This window comes from Phascolarctos cinereus, unplaced genomic scaffold (genome assembly GCF_003287225.1).
Source record: "Phascolarctos cinereus isolate Bilbo 61053 unplaced genomic scaffold, phaCin_HiC Scaffold_4;HRSCAF=312, whole genome shotgun sequence".
NCBI classification, from domain to species: domain Eukaryota; kingdom Metazoa; phylum Chordata; class Mammalia; order Diprotodontia; family Phascolarctidae; genus Phascolarctos; species Phascolarctos cinereus.
The window spans coordinates 49,257,270-49,280,117 of record NW_027555847.1 but is presented as its reverse complement, the minus strand read 5'-3'; the positions used below and the strand labels follow the sequence as shown (position 1 = coordinate 49,280,117).

The following is a 22,848-nucleotide window of genomic DNA, read 5'->3' as shown; positions in this document are numbered from 1 at the left end:
TTGTCCTTGGCTCTTGGTTTAGACTGTTTTGGAGATGCTCCTGGGACCAAGATCTCCATGGTGAGGCCAAAATCCTAGCACCCATCAAAGTGCACAAGGTCCTTCTCTAGTCAAGGAAAGAGGGGAAGAGATGGAGACCAAGAGCCATATCTACCCCCTCCCCCAGTGATTCTTCCTCAAGGACTTTGCTAGAAGGTTCCCACCCTAAGCTGCCATGAACCGAAATTGTCAATAGCATACTATCTTGATAATTTTATATAAAACAAATAGAGTGTGACCAAGCACCTCAACTTATCAAGTTAATCAACAGGCTTCCTGTCCTAACTAATTGAAATGCCTTTGCTTTATTGATTCAACAGGGATGTCCACTCCCCTAGTTCTAGGCTTTAATTGGTAGATTTGCTCCAGATGTGTTCTCATTTGAAAAATGTATCAGACTCTATAGTTACTTGAAGTGGTGTGCAGGTGTGGGGTGATTTGATTGATTGGGTCAATCATTCCCAATTGGACATGGAAATATAGGAGATTAATGCTAGATACAATTACCAGGATAGTGAGAGAACAATATATAGAACATTTGAACTAGGAGACAATACCAAAAACCATGGAAAGACCTTGAACCTTCTGAATACCAAAATAAAGCAAGAGAACATAAGCATCTATTGATCTAAATGCCTATTTTCCTGCCTATGTAAATTATTTGCCAGAATCATCTATACATTACTAGAAGGTATCTTTTGTGGGGCTTTTGGTAGGGAATTTTCTTAAGTGATAGTCATAAAAAGAATCACATCATTAACCACTTCACAACCCAGTGAAAGATGTCGAGAATGTGAGTTCCCACTAAATTTATTGTTGGTTGATATAAAAAAGCATTTTATTAGGTAGATCACAATGACATCTTGAATTAGAGGATCTCAAGCTGGGATCTAGGAACTCGGTTTATTTTTTAAATATTTTGCTAATTGTAACTGCATTTAAATACAATTGGTTTCCTTTGTAATTCTTTTTCTATTCTGCGTGTGTATGTGTGTGCACACACATACATATATATGTTTGTATATATGTATATTTCTGAGAAGAGGCCATAGGCTTCTCCAGCATGCTAAAGGGGTTCAAGACACACAAAAAGCTAGGAACAACTACTATAAAGGTTCTATTCTCACCCCTGGGAACTCAGGTTCTGTCACCTTCTTTTGACTGGAACCAGGTCACCACACTATATCCCATCCTTTTCCAAACCATGACATTGAAAGTGTACTTTAGATTTCCTCCCCTTTTCTTTCCTCTCCCTGCTTCCATTATCCTTCAACGCTAACTTTTTTAAGGTACTGTCTTCTATTAGAAAGCAAGCTTCTTGAAGGAATGGTCATGACTGTTTGTTTTTTGCATACCCAGTGCTTACCCCCCTGCATGGAACAAAATAAGTACTTAATAAACAGTTTTTTCATTCACTCATTGATTCACTCACTCATTCATTCATCTATTCATTCCTTTCTAGCAAGATGTCTTCCAGCTATACATCAAAATCTTTCAAGATTCTTTGAAAAAATGTAAGAAGAGACAAGATCCTCTTTAATGATGCTCTAATTATAAATGTGAGAAGAGGCATAAAAGAGAGATATTATGCTTGCTAAAGGTATCCATCACAGATTTAGTCTAGAGTTCAAATAAAGAGGGACTACTATGGATACTGATATTCCTTTTTGTAGATGCTATTGTACTACTTGTATTATTGTGTTAGAATATCATAGATCCCACTGGAAGAGATCCCTATACATTCAAAAGACTTCTTCCCCGGCTATTCACATAGAAAATACAAAATAGAGGAAGCATGTTTGTTGCCAAAAAGATTATTAATCTGAATGGCAAGTCTATAGCATTTGTTCATTACTATGTGTATTTCAGCAAAACAGAATAGCTGGACAACAAGTTGGGATGAAAGTGGGATAGGAAAAGGATTAATTGATTGTAAAGTTTCCACAGCCCCTTTAGTGATCTCAAGCTTTCTCTGGAAACAAAGACCTCTTCCAATATTAACATGTTGCTGCTGTTGCTATATGGAAGAACCTTTCCTTACAATCATCTCCAAATGGCTGGAGGGCATCACACAGAGGATAATGGGGACATGCATGGTGAATGAGAGCAGGTTTTATCATATAATCAATGAGCATACTGAAGTACAATTGAAATTAAATATGTCATCATGGAGATGTATAATGGGAAGAGAAGATGAACTGGTCATTTGCAAGTTTAAGGCATGACAGGTGGACAGCCATAGTTCTCCACTGCTACCTACTTAATGTCAGTAGAGTTCACAGAAGGCCTCCAGCTTGTTAAAGAGAACTCCTGTGTCAAATTTGTGGAGAACCTGGAAAAGATTCACCCAGTAGGGGTCTACGTTGATGTGATTGTTATCATATAGCCATGATATCATAGATATAGTTAACTATAAAATGGGATGTGCCACAGAAGAGTCTGTATGCTTTCCTGCAGAGGACACAAGTAGAGCAATGAATAGGCATTACAGGAAGTCAGACTTCAGCTTAATAAAAGAAACAAACAGTCAGGCATTGTGGCTCCTGCCTCCCTGTGATTAATCCAATCCAATCCAATCCAATCCACATTCATTAAGTGCCTACTATGTGCCAGGTACTGTGCTAAGCACTAGGCATACAAATCTTAAAAAGAAAGACAATCTCTGCCTTCAAGGAGCTTACAATTTAAAGGAGAAGACAGCACATAAAAGGAGGAAGGAAAGCAGTTGTGAGAGGATAGGGCACCAGCAGGTATCTTGTTCCATTGGTCTGAAACCAGGTCAGGTAGCAGATGCAAAGCATACCAGAAGAGGCTGAAACCTTACTTGAGATTCAGAGCTCCAAGTTGCACTGGGCTAAAGCCAAGTGGATATCCTTAAAAATCTCAGCATAAAAATGGTGAGCCCTCTAGAGCACGGTAGCATAAGGTTAATGAAAGAGTAGAAAACCAGCCCACATCAAAAATAGAAGAGGTCAAAGTTCTTATGCCGATTGGCAGTGAGATCAAGACCGTAAGTGGCTACTGGACTTTTAGTGTAGGATAGATAGGGAGAACTTGCCCCAAAACAACAACAACAAGAATATAATCTGCTTTGGAAGGCAGTAAATTACAATTCCCTGGAGTTGAATAGGTGAAATCAATCACCCAATAGGCATTTATTGCCACTATTGTAGAATGGATACCTGCTCAAGTTGGATTAGTTAACCTTTGAGATTCCTTCCAATTCTAATGTTTCTTCATCTAGTCTGTTCAATAAACATTTATTTTGTACCATTTATTGTGCTAAGCTCCTGCCCTCAATGAGCTTGTGATTTAAATCTAGTCCAGGATTATGTTGCCAATGGAGGTTACAAAGGACAAAATGTAATTATCTTCTTAGAATGATAGAAAAAACATTATGCTTCTAGGTAGAAGAATTAAATCCTAGATCCGTTAATCAATCAACATTTATTTAGCACCTACTCTGTGGCAGGTAGCTGGTAGCTGTCTCACTTTGATTAAGTAATTTTATCTCTCTCAGCTTAAGTTTATTTCATGTGCAAAAATGAAGGGGTAGAATGGGTTTCTTCCACTTTAAATACCTATGTTTCTAAATTTCTTTAAATTGAGGTGGAGCCAAGATGGCAGAGTAAAAGCAGTGACTTGCTTGAGCTCTCTCCCAAACCCCTCCAAATACTTATAAAAAATAGCTCTAACCAAATTCTAAAGCAACAGAACCCACAAAAAGACAGAGTGAAACAAATTTCCAGCCCAAGACAACCTGGATGATTGATCAGAAAGGTGTATCACGCAGGTTTGGGAGCGGAGTGCAGAGGGGAGTGGAGCGCAGCAGGGCGTGGGCACTCAGGCCACAGCAAACCTGGAGCAGGCCTCAGAGGACTGAATCGCGGGCAGCTGTGGTGGTTTCCAGACTCCTCAATCCATGAATGCCAAAGACAACTTACGAGGTCAGTGGGAAAAGTCTGTTTTTGTTGGTGCTGAGAAAGGAAGGCAGGGTCTCAGCTCCATTCCCCAGAGCTTGGCCCTGGGGGGTGGGGCAGCTGCTTCCCAAGCTTCTGGCCCACAGACTGAGGGGGAATCCAGTGGCTGATCAGAGAGGGACTGCAGGGATCTCTTTGCCAGTGCTGAGGCAGGAATCTCTTGTTTTGCCCGTGTTTGGATCTGGCTCACAGTTCTGCGCAGCGCTGTTGGGGGGAGAAGGAGCGCTGGCATGATAGAGCTTGTAGTGGCTGTGGAGAGGAACCCCTCCTCACAGTTACAGGACAGAAAGAAATACTTGTGGTCACAGGCCAGGAAAGAAGTAAACACCTCGCCCCTTATCATACCACCTTGGAAGAACTGAAAATTTACAGGTCCCTACAACTATCTCTGAAAACAGCTGTACAAACCCCTGAAGCTTGGGACAGTACATTTTCCACATTGGAAGCAGACTCTTACCTTAAGAAAGAGTTTAAAACTCAAGTAACTGGCCAGGATCATGAGCAAGCAGCACAAAAAGTGTCAGACTATATTATCTTACTCTGGTGAAAAAGAAGATCAAAATATGCAACCAGAAGAAGATAACAAAGTCAAAGCTCCTACATCCAAAGCCTCCAAGAAAAATATGAATCAGTCCCAGGCCTTGGAAGAGCTCAAGAGGGATTTTGAGAAGCAAGTAAGGGAAGTAGAGGAAAAACTGGGAAGAGAAATGAGAGTGATGCAAGAAAATCATGAAAAACAAGTCAAAGGAGACCCAAAAAAATACTGAAGAAAATAACACCTTAAAAAATAGCCTAACCCAAATGGCAAAAGAGGTCCAAAAAGCCAATGAGGAGAAAAATGCCCTAAAAAGAAAAATTGGCCAAATGGAAAAGGAAGTCCAAAAGATTACTGAAGAAAATACTTCCTTAAAAATTAGAATAGAGCAATTGGAAGCTAGTGACTTTATGAGAAATCAAGACACTGTGAAACAAATCCAAAAGAATGAAAAATTAGAAAACAATGTGAAATATCTCATTGGAAAAACAACTGACCCGGAAAATAGATCCAGGAGAGAGAATTTAAAAATTATTGGACTATCTGAAAGCCATGATCAAAAAAAGAGCCTAGACATCATCTTTCAAGAAATTATCAAGAAAAACTGCCCTGATATATTAGAACCAGAGGGCAAAATAGAAATTGAAAGAATCCACAGATTCCTTCTGAAAGAGATCCCCAAAGGAAAACTCCTAGGAATATTATAGCCAAATTCCAGAGTTCCCAGGTCAAGGAGAAAATATTACAAGCTGCCAGAAGGAAACAATTCAAGTACTGTGGAAACACAATCAGGATAACTCAAGATTTAGCAGCTTCTACATTAAAGGACCGCAGGGCATGGAGTATGATATTTTGGATGGCAAAGGAGATAGGATTACAACAAGACTCACCTACCCAGCAAAACAGTATAATTCTTCAGGGGAAAAAATGGTTATTCAGTGAAATAGAGGACTTTCAAGCATTTCAAGCATGAAAAGACCAGAGCTGAATAGAAAATTTGACTTTCAAATACAGGACTCCAGTGGAACATGAAGAGGTAAACAGGAAAGAGAAATCATAAAAGACTTATTAAGGTCGAACTGTTTACATTCGTGCACAGAAAGATTATATTTGTAATTCATGAGTCCTTTGTCAGTATTAGGAGGGAAAAAATTATATGTATGTGTAGATAGATAGAGGGCACAAGGTGAGTTGAAGATGAAGGGGTGATATCTGGAAAATAAAATTAAGGGGTGAGAGAGGATTATACTGGGAGAAGGAGAAAGGGAGAAGTAAAATGGGGTAAATTATCTCACATGAAACAGACAAGAAAAGGCTGTTACAGTGGAGGGGAAATGGGGGAAGGTGTGAGGAAATGAGTGAACATTATTCTCATAGGATTTGACTTAAGGAGGGAATAACATACACAATGGGGTATGGAAATGTATCTTACCCTACAGGAAGACAAGAAGGGAAGGGGACAAGAGAGCAGGGGGGTTGATAGAGGGGAAGACAGATTGGGGGAGGGGATAATCAGAAGCAAACACTGCAGAGGAGGGACAGGGTTAAAAGAGAGAATAGAACGAATGTGAGGTAGGACAGGGTGAAGAGAAATATGCTTAGTTTTTCACAACATGACTACTATAGAAGTGTTTTGCATGACTACACATCAATAATCTGTATTGAGATGCTTGCCTTTTCAATGAGGGTGGGTGGGGAGGGAGGAAAGGAGAAAATTTGTAACCCAAAGTTTTAAAAACACATGTTAAAAAATCAATTTCTTTAAATTTCTATGTTTTTAATATACTATCCATATAAGCTACACCCAATTCATTGAGTATCTGGCAATGACAGTTTCTAATACACAAATAATAGATAGATAAATGAAATGCAAAGGGCAGGTATCTCTCCCCTCATGTACAGAAGGCAGAGGATTCAGCCTCAAATGATATCCTACTTCCTGATACCAAACATGGAAACATTGTTAGAATGAGTTTAGCAATTTCTTTTCAATCCTCCTTCCACTGGGTCCATGACTTGCAAATGGGTTCTCAATGTTCATATATAAGAGAAATATGCCTCTTTACATAGCAACCTCACTTTATGTGTTTTCTACAAATTCATCATCTGATAGTTATATGTTACCCAGGACAAGTGGATTGAGTGGGGTTGCCACATTCCCTTTCAACAATATTAGAAACAGAATATTTCCTGCACTGTTTTCGCTGAATAGGGGTCTGAGTATTAACTTTTAGTAGTAAGAAATTCTGAAAATTCCTAGGACAAAGATTGTCACTTTTATGCTAGCCATAGTATAGACCAGGGGTGGGGAATCTGTGGCCTTGAGGCCACATATGGCCCTCTAGGTCCTCAAGTGCAGTCTTTTGACTGAGTCCAAACTTCACAGAACAAATCAAGGATTTAATAAAAGGATTTGATCTGGAAATTTGGATTCAGTCAGAGGACTGCACTTGAGAACCTAGAGGGCCACAAGGCTGCAGGTTCCCCACCCCTAGTATAGACAATGCAAAGTAGAAAAGCAAGATATCAGTTTACATTCCATAAATATTAATCTGGTTTATATGTCCCAAGTCTCAAGTTTTATATCAGTGAAATGAGTGTATTGAACTAGATAATCTCTTAGGTTCACTCCAGCTCTAATAATCTATGATCTTATTTCTTTACTCACATTGGCATTCCCATACATGACTTCCCCTTTTAGATTACTCCATAGCTATCTATCTCTCTATCTCTCTATCTCTCTATCTCTCTATCTATCTATCTATCTATCTATCTGTCTGTCTATCTATCTAGATATATCTATATCTATGTCTATCTATTTATCTATCTATAGATAAATAGTACAGACTCATTGGTTGAAAAAACTATCAAAAAAGTATAAACTTCTAACCAGGTATGGGGGAATAATACTCTGATGGAGGGAAGTTTCAAATTTCAGAGTAAGAGGAATAAACCAGGAACAAGAACTGAAGAGGCAAATTTGAAAGAAAATATATCCGCATGGATGGAGTAGGAATAAAAAAAATTGAAGACTGCAAATAATGCAAAACTAAATGTGTAGGCCTCAAAGCCCATTTGAATAAGAATCTCTTCATTGGTAGAAATTGATTACTTATCCCTCCATGCTAGAATTAAGGGGCTGAGTTGGTTGGTCAGAGGAAGGTTGAGTTGATAAGCTCTTGGGAGAGGAGAGATCCTGCTTTTATGGCTTCTTGCTTTAAGAGAAAGGAAATATTGTTCCAGATTGTCTTAGGCGGTGGTCTCTGAAAAGAGATAAAGACTCTGGAAGAAGCCTCCATATAAAGGAGCTGTTACCTTGATTAGATCACTAGCCTCAATTTGCTATGCTAGTAACACACTACACTCAGTTCTCTGTTGAGTTAAGATATCTCACTCCCAATGGGAGATTTCTTTCACTCTGTATATTGTCTAGTATATTCTCATCTGTATCATGTCCCTGATTTCTGTTTGCTATCATATTGGAGAAATGGGTTTACTGTTATTCACTGCTTGTGGCCTTTCTATCACTGGCATTGGGTGGGAAGGGAATTAAGTCTTGGATATAAAGCAAGGGGTACTCCTCCCCCTTTATAGGATAGTGATCAGGAGTATGGCTTGAAACTTGAAAATTATTTCCTCTAGTCTAACAATATTTAAAGGGGCAGTTAGATATAATTTTAGCCTGGTACCTCCCTCTTTGAGGAGAATAGATTGATTAGACTTGTGGGCCTAATATCCTCAGTATCCCTAGTCTGGATGGAGAAGACTAAAGATTCATGCCTCCCCTGAGTCACATCTAGACATGTCCATATGAGCACACATAACCTACCCATGTGGGCAATAGCGCACACACACACACACACACACACACACACACACACACACACATTCCTTCTTCTCTAGGGTTCACTCCTTACTTTCCCCAAACTTTCTCTAAAATGTCCCAGAAAATTCCCTGGACTTCTTACATGAGAAGAACCTCCACACTTGTAGCCTCACCCTTTCATTGTCTGGTTCCCCCCAGAACCTCCATTTTCAAGAGGATGCCTGGTCTTGCCTTGTCTTCATTCCTCTCCAGGATGCACTCCTGAATTTTTAGACTTTCTCATTCTACTGCACTTTGTACTTTCATCTCCCCTCTCTTTCCTCTCCCTTCACTTTCTAGCTTCCTTTTTATGTGTTACCTTCCTCCATAGGAAAGTTAACTCTTTTAGGGCAGATGCTGTCTTTTTGCTTGTATTTGTTTTCTTAGCTCTTAGCACAACTCCTGAAATAGAGTGAGGTTGAGCATTGACCCCAAATACAATGGTTCTGGGGGTCTTTAGCAGGAAAATAATGGAAAACAGATCAAAATGAAGCAAACAACAGAAATAAGAAAATAAAGTCTAAAAGTTCTTGGTTTTTGGCTATTGTACTGGTGGTACAGTGGGTAGAGTGTTGGATTTGGAGTCAGGAAAACCTGAGTTCAAATCCTGTCTCAGGCCTTTACTAGCTGTATGACCCGAAGGAAGTCATTTCACTGTTCTCAGCTTCAGTTTCTTATCTTACAGATGAGGATAATAATATCACCACCTCCTTCACAGGGAGAGTGCGATGATCTGATGATGGAATCAAATGTGAAATTATACGAAAAGTGGTTTGCAAACCTTAAAGCACCATATGTTGGTGGCTTTTTTTTTTGTCTTAGCTTATACAGTTTAATCTGCCTTACTTTGATTTCTAGGAGTTTTCACACAGCTCAGTAATACACGTCAAATCTCTTCCATTCAGAATCTTCTAAAGCCTGACAAAATTTCCATAAATATTCCAGACTGGTCAGCTCTGAACATCTAAATTTAGATATGTATGTCCTCATTCTCCGCCTCCCCAAAAATACGTGAAGGAGTTGCTCCCTAGAGAATTGTATAATTGTACCATTTGTCAGGACATTTGTTTTAAAAGGTATTTCCCCAAATTTAGTCAAAGGGAAATATTTAAGCAAAATAAGAGGTTGTAGATTATTTTCATTCTGCCTGTCCAGGAGTAGGTAGGATTTTCTAACATCAGGTTTCTGAAATCCATGAGCTTTCTGAGATGGCACTATGACAATCTACACACAAAAGGATTGTCCCTAGCTCAGAATCCTTAGGCCAGCATGACCCAGATGCTTTTCTTTTCAGACAATAAACCTAAGTTTATTTGGGTAGGAAGGATATCTAGAGGTGAGAGAATAGTTGCTTCATATAGATAAAAGCTCATATAGACCTCACTGTAAGTCCATAATCATGCCCACTTTCCTAGTCCAAACAATCCCATTCATTACCATCAAGCTAAAAATTGTTAAGGCACATGAGTGCATGTACGTATTTTATAAAGATATTTGTCTTCTCACATTCTCAGCCTTTTTCTTTTTGCTTTTTTAAAGAGGAATTATGAAGGCACACTTAGTTCTAATCTCTTCCACTGCCCCTGCCTCTGGACATTCCATGTGGTGGATAAAAATATGCAAGATACCCAAGTATTAAGAATAATACTCAGAAGTGACAATCAAGAATGGCATTCAGACCATTTTTGAGGACAAAACTTTCTGCATGTTCTGTTGGCATCCTTTGTATAAGACTTCAATGGGACAGCTAATTCTTTCATTTTACACATGAAGACACAGAGGCCCAGAATGAGTAAATATCTTTACCAAAGTCTCGGTATCTTTCCACTGTCCCTGCCTCTTTTCCTACACGCCCATTTTAGGTTACGGAGAGGAAGAAGATATGTATGTATGTATGTATGCATGTATGTATGCACATACATATGCATGTGGTATGTATGTCAGCCTGTGCGTATGCACAAGTGTGCATGTGTGCATGTGTGTGTGTGTGTGTGTATATATATATATATATATACATATATATATATATATATATATGTATATATATATATATATATATACATGCATGCACACTACGTGTGTATGTGTGTGTATCCAGATCCCCAAAGAAATAAAATGACAACAATAAAACATGAATGACTTTCATAAATACAAAAATACTTGTAAATATTTTTTTTCAGGTTCTCTTGAAAGGTGTTTTATGGCTGCAACATATCTTTCTCTAGAAGGCAGTTTGGCATAGTGGATAGAATGCTAGACTTGAAGACAGGAAGATTCAGGTTCAAATCTTGCTTCAAATTAATAACTTTTTGTCTGGACAAGTCATTTAGTTATTTACCCTCACTAATCCTCATTTCCTCATCTATAAAAGGGAGGTGATAATAAGAGTACCTATTGCATAGCATTGATGTATGGATCAAATTATATAGGTGTGTGTATACACACATAAACACATATTTACATCCATATATACATAAATGAACACATATATTTGCATGCATGTACATATGTATGCAGAATTTAAGAACACAGAAATATTAACTATTGTTCTCCACCGCCCCAACCATGATCCAAGAATATAACTCCAAAAAGTCAGCTTTGCAGCAAAGTGCCAACATGCTACATTTGTGTGAAGGTTTGGAGAGCTATTAAAGATAGGACAGATTTAGCATTTACTTTTAAAATAAAATATCATTTAATCTCTTAGAGCAAACCAGAAAAAATCACAGTGCTATAAATTGCATAGAAGTTCCAGTCTGCATTGGTTAAATTGACTTTCTCCATTGGGAATTCCATACACCAATGAAATTACAGGTCTATTCTCCCTTCAAAGAAATTGTTACTGCTAATAGAGTTTCAAACTCATACCTCTTGCCCTCTGACAATTTCAGGAGGGGTGGCTATCAAACCAAAACCCAACAAAACAAAAAGGCAAAAAACAAGCAACGAACCAAACAGAAACATTATGAGAAAATAGATGAAACAAAATTAATTCGCCAATGACTCAAGCAACTCTCCTTTCAAGGCTAGGAGAGTTGCTTCAGTGTCCCCAGGGTTGCTGAAGCAAGGATAATCTACCTTCCATATCTAACCCATCTCTGATCTCAGATTCTGTAGTCAAACCTTTGTTTCTTCAACCCATAACAATATCTTTTTGCCCTGCTTCAAAGAAGGATTAGGGGATTCCAGAAGAATGATGCTTTTTTACAAGTCCTTGCTACTGAGCAGGGGGATGAGAGAGCTGTGGAACTGTGTTTTGGAGAGGCAAGTTTGACTTCTTTCAAAATTAAGCCCTTGGCTTATACCATAGAGTGCCACACTAATTCCCATTTAGTGGTTATAGAGAGGAAGTAATATCTGATATTCCTTTCCATTATTCATCTCTTTCCAATAGGCTCCTATTTTGTCATACCATTTCCATTTGTGTCCAAGAAGATCATTGGTGTTCTTTTGTTATAAAAATGGGAGAATAGAGGCCACAGTATTTTTAAAAAAAAACATTATTTTTCTCAATTTTATTGTACCAACTCTACCAAATTTAATTATACTGGATAAGTAGTTACACAATTACCTTCTGTTGTGTTCTTCAACTGCTATATTTTCATAAACTCTACTTCATGCTGCTATCCCTAGAACACTGGAAATGGATGCTTGTTGATATGAAATTTACTATAATTGCAATGAAAATATAGCTTACATAATTATAGTGCTAAGAAGAAATTCTAGATGTGTAAAGACCACATGGTCAAGTATTTTTAGTACAAGTACATACTTGGTCCAATTTCTGGCACCCAGAGGGAAATGGGACAGGATCTTGGACAAATCCCAAAGACTTCTCTGATCCAGAAAACTGTATGTGTGAAGTCCCAAGATACTATTGACATCTAAGCCTCTGTGTCTAGGTCACCCAAGTAGCACAAAGCTGGAATTGAAGAACAAATCTCTGTCAGTGTCTATGCTGACAAAGTTCAGTACAAAACTGAATGATTATCTGGAAGAATTTATTTGAAGTTAGTGGCACACGTTATATTCCAGGATAAAAAAATACTTCTTTTTCTCCCCCTAAATAGAAGACTTTAGCTACACAGATGCTCTTCTGAACTTCCTTCTTTTTATGTAGGTGTGTTTAAAAATATATGCATATATGTGTGTATGTATATATAGACACAAACACATATAATAGGATGCATTATCCTGGAAGGGATATAGCACTTTCTCTAAATAAAAGAGAAGCCATTGCAATGATCCTGTTATCACACAGACTTAGTCTACAAGGTTAAATTATATTCCTCGAAGCAAACAGTAAAAAATCTAATTAACACATGAAATTCCTCTTAGGCATCAGTTATAAGAGGGGTACAAGGTAAAACCAAAGAGAAAATCTTGAAATTAAGATCTTTATCTCACACTTCTGGTACCATTATATCTTGAAAGCTGAGTCCTGGAACAAACTTATGAAAAAAAAAAGCCACTCATCTCTGATTTAGGAGATAAATCTTTAAGCGCTGCTTGAGCTTCACAGAAAAAGAGTAAAGTATTTAAGGTGGCATATGAAAAGAAGATCTTCCTGGCTCCAGGTTTATCACTCTAGCCACTCTACTCTGAAACCCTTCCTTCCAAGGAATTTGTACAGATTTAGAGCTGAGCTGAGAAACACCCCATAAGTCCTTCAATCCAAAGTGCTTCATTTTACTGAATGACTTGCCCAAGGTTACATGGATAGTAAAAGGGCAGGGGCAGAATTGGAATGAAGCTGCTATGGCTCCAAATCCAATGGGCCTTCTAATTGTTCTATGTTGCCTAATCCAATCAGTTACACATGATTTTCTCCTTGAAAACTTGACTGCCTGTTTCCTCATGCTAAAACATTTGTGACATTTTCTAAGAATAAAACATAGCAAACATGCTTAACTCTTACATTCATGAATGGAATATTTGAATCAAAGCACAATAATAATAAGTAACCTGCTAAATACTATTAAAACACTAATATATGAACTTCTCTGAGGAACAGAAGGGTGTAGTTGAAGAAAGGAGAAGTGCAATGTTGAGAGATGGGAAATCCTGTAAATGACCAATTATAAAACTATTAAGTAGCAATATTTAATAGCAAGTTAAATAATCCACTAAACTGGAAACTCTCCCTCCCCATTGCCCGCACAAATACTAATGTTGCATCTCTCAGAAAATACGTGCAATCCTGCATCAATTTGACTTTTGGCAACTGTATTGGTATGTTCTTTGCATTTCTCATATCAATCTCAATGATGGATGTTTAATGACTTAGGGCTATGGGAAGAGTGAAATGAATGAAATAAAACTTAGGAATCACCATCAAGATCTATAAGAATTGGAATTGATCAAGATAAGAGTAGCTATTAGGATGAAAATCAATGTGGTGGAATGTTTATTGCCCTGAGATAAAAAAACCACTGCTTTAACATGGCAGTGAGGACAGTATCCATTTGAACATTTGGGTTCTCAAGCTTTTGAGGAGCCAAGAAGTCAACCTCTTCATAACAGCTGAAACAAAGTACTACTTACTTTCTCAAACTGCTAAAAGTCACTTAGCTCAATAGACAAGGTCAAAAGATGTATTTGATTACTATAGAGTGGTACTGTAGGTGCCTTTTGCACCCACCCCCTGTCCCACATAATAGCGCTAATGCACCAAAAAGAACATTAGATTGGCAAATGGATGACATGGGCTAACATTAGAATCCTACCTCTTTTACTTGGGAGCCAGGTGACCTTGGGCAAATGCCTTTCTTTATACCTTTCAACCTTGAGTTTCTTCTCCATAAAATGAAGGAGCTGGGGTGATCTTAAAAGTTCATTGTAGTTCTAATATGCTATGATTCCTTTATTTTTAAATTTTGTGTCATGGGTGGCACAGTGTCTCTAGCACTGAGCCCAGAGTTTGGAAGACCTGACTTCAAATTGGACATCAGACATTTGCTAGCTGTGTGACGCTGGGAAAGTCACTTAACCCTGTTTGCCTCAGTTTCCTCTCTGTAAAATGAGCTGGAGAGAAAAATAGCAAACCACTCCAGTATTTTTTAGAAGAAAACCTCAAAATGGAGTTATGAAAAGTGGGGCACAACTGAAATGACTGAACAGTAGCAACAATACTAGGAATAACTTTACCTTTTGAAATCTTACCTTTCTTTTAAAGCCCAAATTAAATACCACCTCCTCCATGAAGCCTTCCCTGGTTCTACCCCCTCCCCTCCCATATTTCTTTCTGTATATCTCACAACACTTTTTTTGAATCTTTCACATATTGTAGTCATGCGATACTGTGCCTTATAATCATCTGTGTTTTCTTTCCCTACTAGACTGTAAACTCTATGAAGGATGAGACTTTGACCTAAACTTCCACTTAGTTGATGTTTAATAAATATCTGCTTTATGAATAAATGACTATATTGCCTATTGAGAAGAGAAACATGGCAGTGAGTGAAGGTCCATCATCATTCTAGGACACTTTTAGTGTTCTGACACCCATATTTACCACAATTAACTGTAGGGCAGATATCTTTCTCAGAGCTTCTTAGTGTGCATGTGTGTGTGCGTGTATATGTGTTTTATGGACCCCTACTGGAAGTCTAGTGAAGCACTTCTTGGAGTAATATATTTCAATACATAAAATTCGATAATCTAATTGGAAAATCAATTATGCCAAAGTAAACATGTCATAATTATGTGTGTAAACACATATATACATACACACATATACAAACATACATATATACATACAAACATATGTGTGTATAACATACACACATATACATATTCATGTGTGTGTGTGTGTGTGTGTGTGTGTGTGTGTGTGTGTGTGTGTGTGTGTGTGTGTGTATAACATACACACACATATACATATTCATATATATAGCTCACAGACTCCCAGATTAAGAACCTCTGATTTAGGTGTATATACACATATACAAAATTTTGGTCCAGACCTCAGATTTCATATGTCAATTAAACTTCCCAAAGAAAGTCAGTATGTAAATGTATATCAGCAACTTCTCTGCAATCAGGAGTCTTTTAAAATTTTTTATTTATTTTGAACTTAAGAAATAAAAGAAGCATTGCCATAACATGGCAGAATAGAGAGAAAAAAAGATGATTGTACATGCAACTGCAAATCTACTGTGTATAACTTGGACTTTCTTTTAAATATAAAAATAAAGTTATCATGTAACTTTCCCCCACTTTTTTTTTTCCTCCCCTCCCCACCCCTTGGGCTCCAGATGGCTACCATTAGGCATAAATATTTGTGTGCATGTGTGTGTGTGTGTGTGTGTGTGTGTAAAAGCATTCTATATATACATCTACTTATCAGTTCTTTCTTTGAATACAGAGAGCATCTTCCTTCATATGTCCTTTATAATTAATTTGGGTATTTGTTACAGTCAACATGACTTATTCACTCAAAGTTGTTCTTAAAAGAAAAATCAATAGTCTTTGAGAATTGCCTGTGGCACTGAGAGGTTAAGGGACTTGCCTATGATCACATAGTGAGGTACGTGTCCCAGGTAGAACTTGTACTCAGGTATTAAGCCTACAAAACCATTTTTATATCTACTATTCATGGTTCCTCCAATACTTATTTGAGAAATTTGGAGCTAGAAAGGCTGTTAAAAACTGACTAATCCAATCACTTTATTTTACACCTGACGGAATTGGGTTGAATAGAAGTGAAATGACTTGCTCAAGGCCCCTCAGTCTATTAGTAACAGATCTACATCTAGAACAGATTTTTCCCTCTGTACTCCCAGTACAGAGCTTCAGTGTATATAATACTACCCTAAAGCACTGGGGAGAAGGTTGCATTTGAACTAAACACTGGATTAGCTAGAGCCTTTCAATTTCCTTAGTATTTTATGTAAGACTTTCTGTGTGTAAGTTGAACCTCAAAGCAAATGATCCCCACCGTACCTGTATAAATGTACAAATGAACAGAGTACCTTGAGTTATATTTCATGGTGATTGGTCCCTTTCCTTTTCTGCTCTTTTTTAAAAAATGCCCCTTTAAAAAATTCCCACTCACCATCTGCTTGTAAATTTCCTGAAACACAGTAATTGTTGAGCCAGAGATGGATTTGGAGCCTATCCCAAATGGCATTAACACCCATATTTATGAAACTTAAAGATGAGTAGAGTCGAACTTATGCACTTTCTCTTTTCCCTAGATAGCTATTCCATAACAGTCCCAGGTGTCTGGCTTTATCCAATTACATACAATTTAGTGAAAGCAAAGGAAGTAAAAGAAAAGCTACTTATATATAAAATATTCCCCCAAAGGCAGTGATTGCCTTCCAGCTGCAGTGGATAGTTGAGAAACTTTGGTCAATTTATGAACACAGTCCGTTGATGGTTCTAAAGCCATGTGCTTGAATTTCCAATGAGCTATGTGCCTTATTAGCAAAAAAAATGGAAGTGAATACCATTCACCTCCATGACCACAGCTTAGGATGTGTTGCTCCTTATGAAATGCTGTACATTCTGACATGGGATGAAGCAAAGCAAAGGATAATTTACCCTATCAAAATGTTTTCTTTCAATACAATAAAAAAGAAAGAAGCCTTGAATAAAAATGTTCTCATTACTCTATACTAGGATATATCTTACTTGTGCCACATAAAACAATGGTCATGGGTTATTTATCTTTTGGTTACCATATTATATAACCTCTCAATCTCTAAGCCATACTCATGCAATAGTCTATTTAAAAAAACAACATGCTATTCATAGTCAATATTAATTTACTTTTGATCTTATTTGGCATTAGCAATGCATTATTTGGCAAAAGCTGTTGCCTCTTTCATTTTGATTTTGTAAATAAATCTCTCCCAAATTCCTCCCTGATGCTTTGTAAAAAGCTAAAAAGACATTGCAGTCTGCCGGATGGCAATCATCGACTAAACATGCAATGACTGCATTCTTGTTGGCATGGCCCTATAGTCTCATATTAATTTCATTATCCTCAAGTTCTTAGGATTAAAAGGCTCACTGGGTGTGATTCCCTCCTGTAGACATGTCATTTTCAAGCTAGCTCTGCATCTGTGTGGCGGAGACAGATGACTGGTTCCGTTGAAATCTAGGGTCTGACACCAGCAGGCAAAATAGAGAAATGGTAATTATCCACATCTGAACAGCAGCTCTGGCCAGGGAAGTCACAAGCTCTGTAGGTCCTAATGTTCCAGAAGGAATATCATATCAATCTCTGGGACAGGGTATAGCATTATCTATTACCTCTGTTATTATCTCATTACCTTTTCTAGAAATTTACACCTTACCCCACACCAGAAACCCCAAAGGCTGTTACTGTCTGTCCCTCTCAAACTGAAAACATTATCTCACCACAAGTTCAAGTCCTAAGAAGTAGCACACAAGTCGAAAAGAATCCCTACAATGAACCCACAGAAAGAAACTAAGTGGTTTGGTGATCCTAGAACATAATTCCTCCTTGAGTTTCTTTAATGTAGGACAAACTTAATTGAGACAAACCCCTGAGTCCCAGAGAAGGTGCTGCCTGCCATCCTTTCCCTCTCCTTCTAATTGATTGTGCCTTTAAAGATGAGTCTGTTTGCCACTGTCTTTCTGCAGTATATCTCTTCTCTGTTCATTTTGCCCACAGAGCCTGAGAAACCCCAGAAGAGCAGAGGACTTAGTCAGGAATAGCGCATTTTCAAAGTGCAAAAGGTCACCTGAATTTACCCTTTTTGATAACTTTTTGTTGTTTGTTGTTTAAGAGGGAGCTGGACAGTGGTTAACAAGAAAGACACCTACATGAATAGTTAAATCCAGCTTGTACCATAGAGGTCCAAGCTACAAGTTGTCGCATTCCTTCTACCTCCAGCCAGCTGCCCCTCTCTCTACATGCAGGTGAAAGCAGGGGCTTCTTTCTCCCACAAAAAGCCTCAGCTGCTCAATCCAGTGTGAATAGCTGCAATTTGCAATTTAGAGAAAAATTACAGTGTTTACTACTATATCTTTTTTGTCTCCACCCACATCATTGCCACTGGTATTTGTTTCCATTTCTTCTGAGCCCAGTGAGATAGAGAAAGAGAGAGAAAGAGAGAGAGAGAGAGAGAGAGAGAGAGAGAGAGAGAGAGAGAGAGAAGAGAGAGAGAATGTGTGTGTGTGTGTGTGTGTGTGTGTGTGTGCGCGCGCATGAGTATTTGGTGGTTGGGGTAAATTGCTGAGAAAGGCTGTTTCTTGAGGAGTTCCTTTGAGTTGACAAAACAGAAGAGAAATAAGCCCTCTCTGGATGTACTGAGGCAACAACATATACCTTCCAACAGTCAGATCCCCTCCTTTGCTTTCACATTTTATTCTATTCACATATTCAGGCCCACTCTGCAGCATTATCCACAGTGGTTTAAAAAGGCAAAGTGACTCTTCCCCCACCTGTCCAAAAAGTGAACCACTTTCTCTCTCTCTCTCTCTCTCTCTCTCTCTCTCTCTCTCTCTCTCTCTCTCTCTCTCTCTCTCTCTCTCTCTCTCTCTCTCTCTCTTCATCTAGGAATCCCAGAAAGAAAAGACGAGCCATTCCACACAAGCTATCCTGTTCTTCCCCATTCTTTTCTCTAAATTGCCCTCCATTCTTATGGCTTTCTGATTCAGTCCTCTCCTGAAGAGCTCCACTGTTTCCCTGGTCCTTTCTTTAAGCTGTTAGCACAGAGTGGTGGAATCCACATCCCCAGAGCCCAAGCCACCTCCCATTACAAAGAATCAGCTTTTCCAAGGTGGCATAGTTAAGAATGAGGCAACAGGAATAAGGGGCTAGCCAGAATTGGGGTGGATGGCAGGACAGGGGATTCATCCAGGCACAAGCTGTGGCTCTGGGCTGCCAATCTCCTGGGGTGTAAACACAGAACTTAATTCTTGAGGTGGTGTCTTGACATGCTGCTTTTCATCATAGAGAGCACCTTTAGAAGCATCTAGGCAGGAAAGATAGAGTTCCTGAAGACATTGCCTTTGGGAACTGTGTTAGGGAAAGGATGAGCACCTCTTCTATGTTTTGGCTTAATCATGACAGCAGTAGTGGGGTTGACTGCAAGATAGGGAGAATGCAATTTATTGGAAGAGAAAGAGAGAGAGAGAGAGAGAGAGAGAGAGAGAGAGAGAGAGAGAGAGAGAGAGAGAGAGAGAGAGAGTTCTTAAAGGTTTCTGTCTTAAGTCTCATAGAGCCGGCTGATGGGCTAATAGATACTTAGTCAAAGAAAACAGGGTGTGAGTGTGTTGTGGGGGGAAGGGGACAGGCAGGCAGAAACGAACACTGCAGCATAGCCCACACATCTCTCCCCCTATTCCTCCAACCTCTCAGAAAACTGACTTTCATCTCATTTTATCAACTGGGTTCTTGAACCCAGAGACAGAAACCCGATGTGGGCAAGGCAGAGCCATCTCTGCACAAGGCATACTTCAGTTGCTCACTACGTGCCTCCATCAGTAGGTACCTCGGTGAATTTCACTTAAGCTGTCCCGGCTGCAGGAAGTGGGACTAGGGCTGGACTGGGGGAGGAGGTGTGTTTGTAGGACTTTTCCTCCACTATAGAAAGATGCACAGGAAAATGAGGGGAAGTAGGCTTTTAGTGTTAAATTTTTAATAAATATTATTTGCAATTAACATGAGCTCATTTCTGGACTGGATGGAACGAAATACAAAGAGGATGGAACGTCTGAAAAGTGACTGGGGCTCTAAATCCTATCTAGGAAGATGAAGTTGTCTGCGGCTAGCCCACCAAGGGTGTGACATAGTGGAGGTGGCAATTGGGGGGGGTGTCCCATTTCCCCCCTCTCCATTTACCTTGATCTCTAGCCCTCTCGTTCCTAGCCCCGTTCTGATTCATCCTAACCCCTCTGAAAGAGAAGCTTCAGGGCTGGCCATTCGACTCTACTGAGACATTACTCGGGAATCTCCTCCTGGTGTTTAAGAACGACTCTGCTGAGGGATTTCGGAGGTGTCGTCCCAACCGTCTCTGAATCTTCCTACGGAAGCAATCCTGGACGGAGCTTGGGATGAGAGACTGTGGTGGTGGGGGGTGCTAAAGAAGGAACAGTTGTCATCCTCGTTTCATCTTTAATATTCCCTGTGTGGCACCAGCTCACAAGGAACCCCCAGCACCCTGACACCCACGAGAGCAGATATTTCACTGGAATGCAAACCTATTTAAAGCAGGACCTTGTTTCCCCCCCAGATTGCTTCCTGTAAATAGGGCAGTAAATCCAGAGATGATGGAGGAGAGAGAGAGAAAAAAAAATAAGGGAGCATGAGAGAGAAGGGAGACAGGAAGGAGTAAAGAGATCGACTAGAACGATTCCTCTCCAGCGGAGGGACCTGCTCAGGCACTCAAAGGAGAATTAAGTGAGTTGAGATCCCTTTCCCCGAGGAGTCCCCGCAAGCTAGCAGTGGAGAGAAGCGCGGGGCAGCATACACAATCCCCGCTGCCGGGTTTACGATGGGAGGAGCAGAGACCAACCCAAGCCTTTTCCACGCTAATGCTGGAAACCCTACCTGAAACAGCCTTAAGATGTTAGCTACCATGATGGACACGGAACTCCCCGATGCCCCGATCACTCCCACTACTTTCTCCGGCTTCACGAAGACTGGCGGCTCGCCGTTTGTGCAGCGCACGTCGGAGGTGTCCTTCTGGATGAGCGCCTGGACGAAAGTGAGAGACTGCTCCAGCGCGTAAGTGTCCCTGGAACAAGTGTCCAGGATCCGCGCGCCCAGCGTGACATTGGGTAACAGCTCCGGATCGCTGTTGATCTGGTCCAGGGCGTAGAGCATCGCCTCCAGCCTGTGGATCCCATTTTCCTTCTTGATGTCCCCGCATGGCACACCGGTGGGACCTTTCGCGTGCACTGGGAAGAGCCCCCCTAGAGTGATGTCCCCCTCGAGTCGGATGGAGTGCGGGGCATACATCTCTTGGCCTTGCGCGGCGGCGGCAGCGGCCAGGAGCACCTCCAGCAAACAACAGGGCAACTTCATCAAAGTCAGGAGATGGAACAGTCTCCCCAGATGGAGCATGGTGTTGGAGCAGTTGGGGCCGCCGCCGCTGCTGAAGCTGCTGCTGCGGTGGTGGTGGCGGTGGCGGAGGCGGCCCCGGCCCCGGCCCCGGCGGCGGTGGCGAGTGCTGCGATGCCCAGGTGCCCTGCTCTGGCCAGCTGGGGACCCCGGGGATTCCTTCATGCAAAGCAGGGGGACTGTCTGGGGGATAGAAGAGACTACGGGGGTGTCCCGTGTTGCCTCCCAGACTAGGGCGCACTGCGCTCCTGCTTGCTGTCTCTCTCTCTCTCTCTTTCTCTCTCTCTCGCTCTCACTGACTCTCCTCCTCGCCGTGCTCCCCAGCAGCACAGCACTGGGGAAAGGGAAGGGATTGCTATCGCTTTAAATGGTCGTTCGGCTCCCTCTCTTCCACAGCCTCCTCCTCCTCCTCCCACTCCCTCCTCCCCTCCCCTCTCCACCCTTCCCCGACTCCCCCTCCCCCTCGGGTTTGCATCATCACGCAGGGAGGGGCTGCGTGCTGAGGTAATGGGGAGGTGGGTGGGCAGCAACTAGGGTGGGTAAGGGTTGAGAGCGGCTGGTCAGGCAGCAGTGGAGATGGCTAGGTAGGCTGGGGACTGGGGTGTCAAGGCTCCTCGTGCGTCCCTGTGCTGTGACGGGTAGGAGTTCCAGACCTAACTCTCCATCTCCATCCCACCCGGCTCTAAATGCTGCAGGGGGCGGGTGGAGTTTGTACTGGGAAAGAGGGTTGGGTTGCTTTTTCCTGGGGTTTCGGGGCCAGGAGCTTAAAGCCTAGGAGAAAGAGAACCCGGGCGCTCTCATCAAGTCTTGCCCTGTGCCTGGTTGTCAGGAGCCCGAAGGAAAGCAAAGGACAGAGGGAGTAAAAAAGCTGTTTTGAGACTGGGTAGAGTGAAGACTCTGGTCCCATCCTCTGGCTCCACAGGATGATTCTAACCAGAGCGCGCACACACACACACACACACACCACACCACACACACACACACTCACACACACTCACACACACACACACACACACACACACACACACACACACACACACACACACACCTCCCCCCGTCCCCAGGGAGACCACTGAAAATACCAAAGTCCCCTTGGGCGTAAAGGAGTGCTGCTGTCTTATTGCCTGTCCATTTGACACATTATAAGGCGCTGCCAGTGGCATCCCGCAATTAATCCCACGCCCAGAAAAAGAGACGCACCGAGGGGGCATGCACGTGGGTCCTTTCCCTTTCTCCCCTGATCCTAGGTAAGCACTAAGTTAAAGCTTCCTAAACCCGCCCAGACAAATTTATATTTTATACTCCAGCTGGAAACTGCCTTCTGGATGGCAAAATGAAGTCTGTCTTCTCTGAGTGATAGATAAGGCAGGTGAAGGAGTTGGGCATA

The 22,848-nt window shown here is 40.8% G+C and overlaps 1 protein-coding gene across 1 annotated transcript in view; it reads right to left on the bottom strand.

Moving 5' to 3' along the window:
- Positions 1-21,835, bottom strand: part of GRM7 (glutamate metabotropic receptor 7) — a 960,751-nt gene extending 938,916 nt beyond the window's left edge. Inside the window, 1 exon segment of the mRNA XM_020973801.2 lies at positions 20,949-21,835. Coding sequence (XP_020829460.2) covers positions 20,949-21,626 — 678 coding nt within the window. The 5' untranslated portion in view covers positions 21,627-21,835.
- Between the last annotated feature and the right edge of the window lie 1,013 nt (positions 21,836-22,848).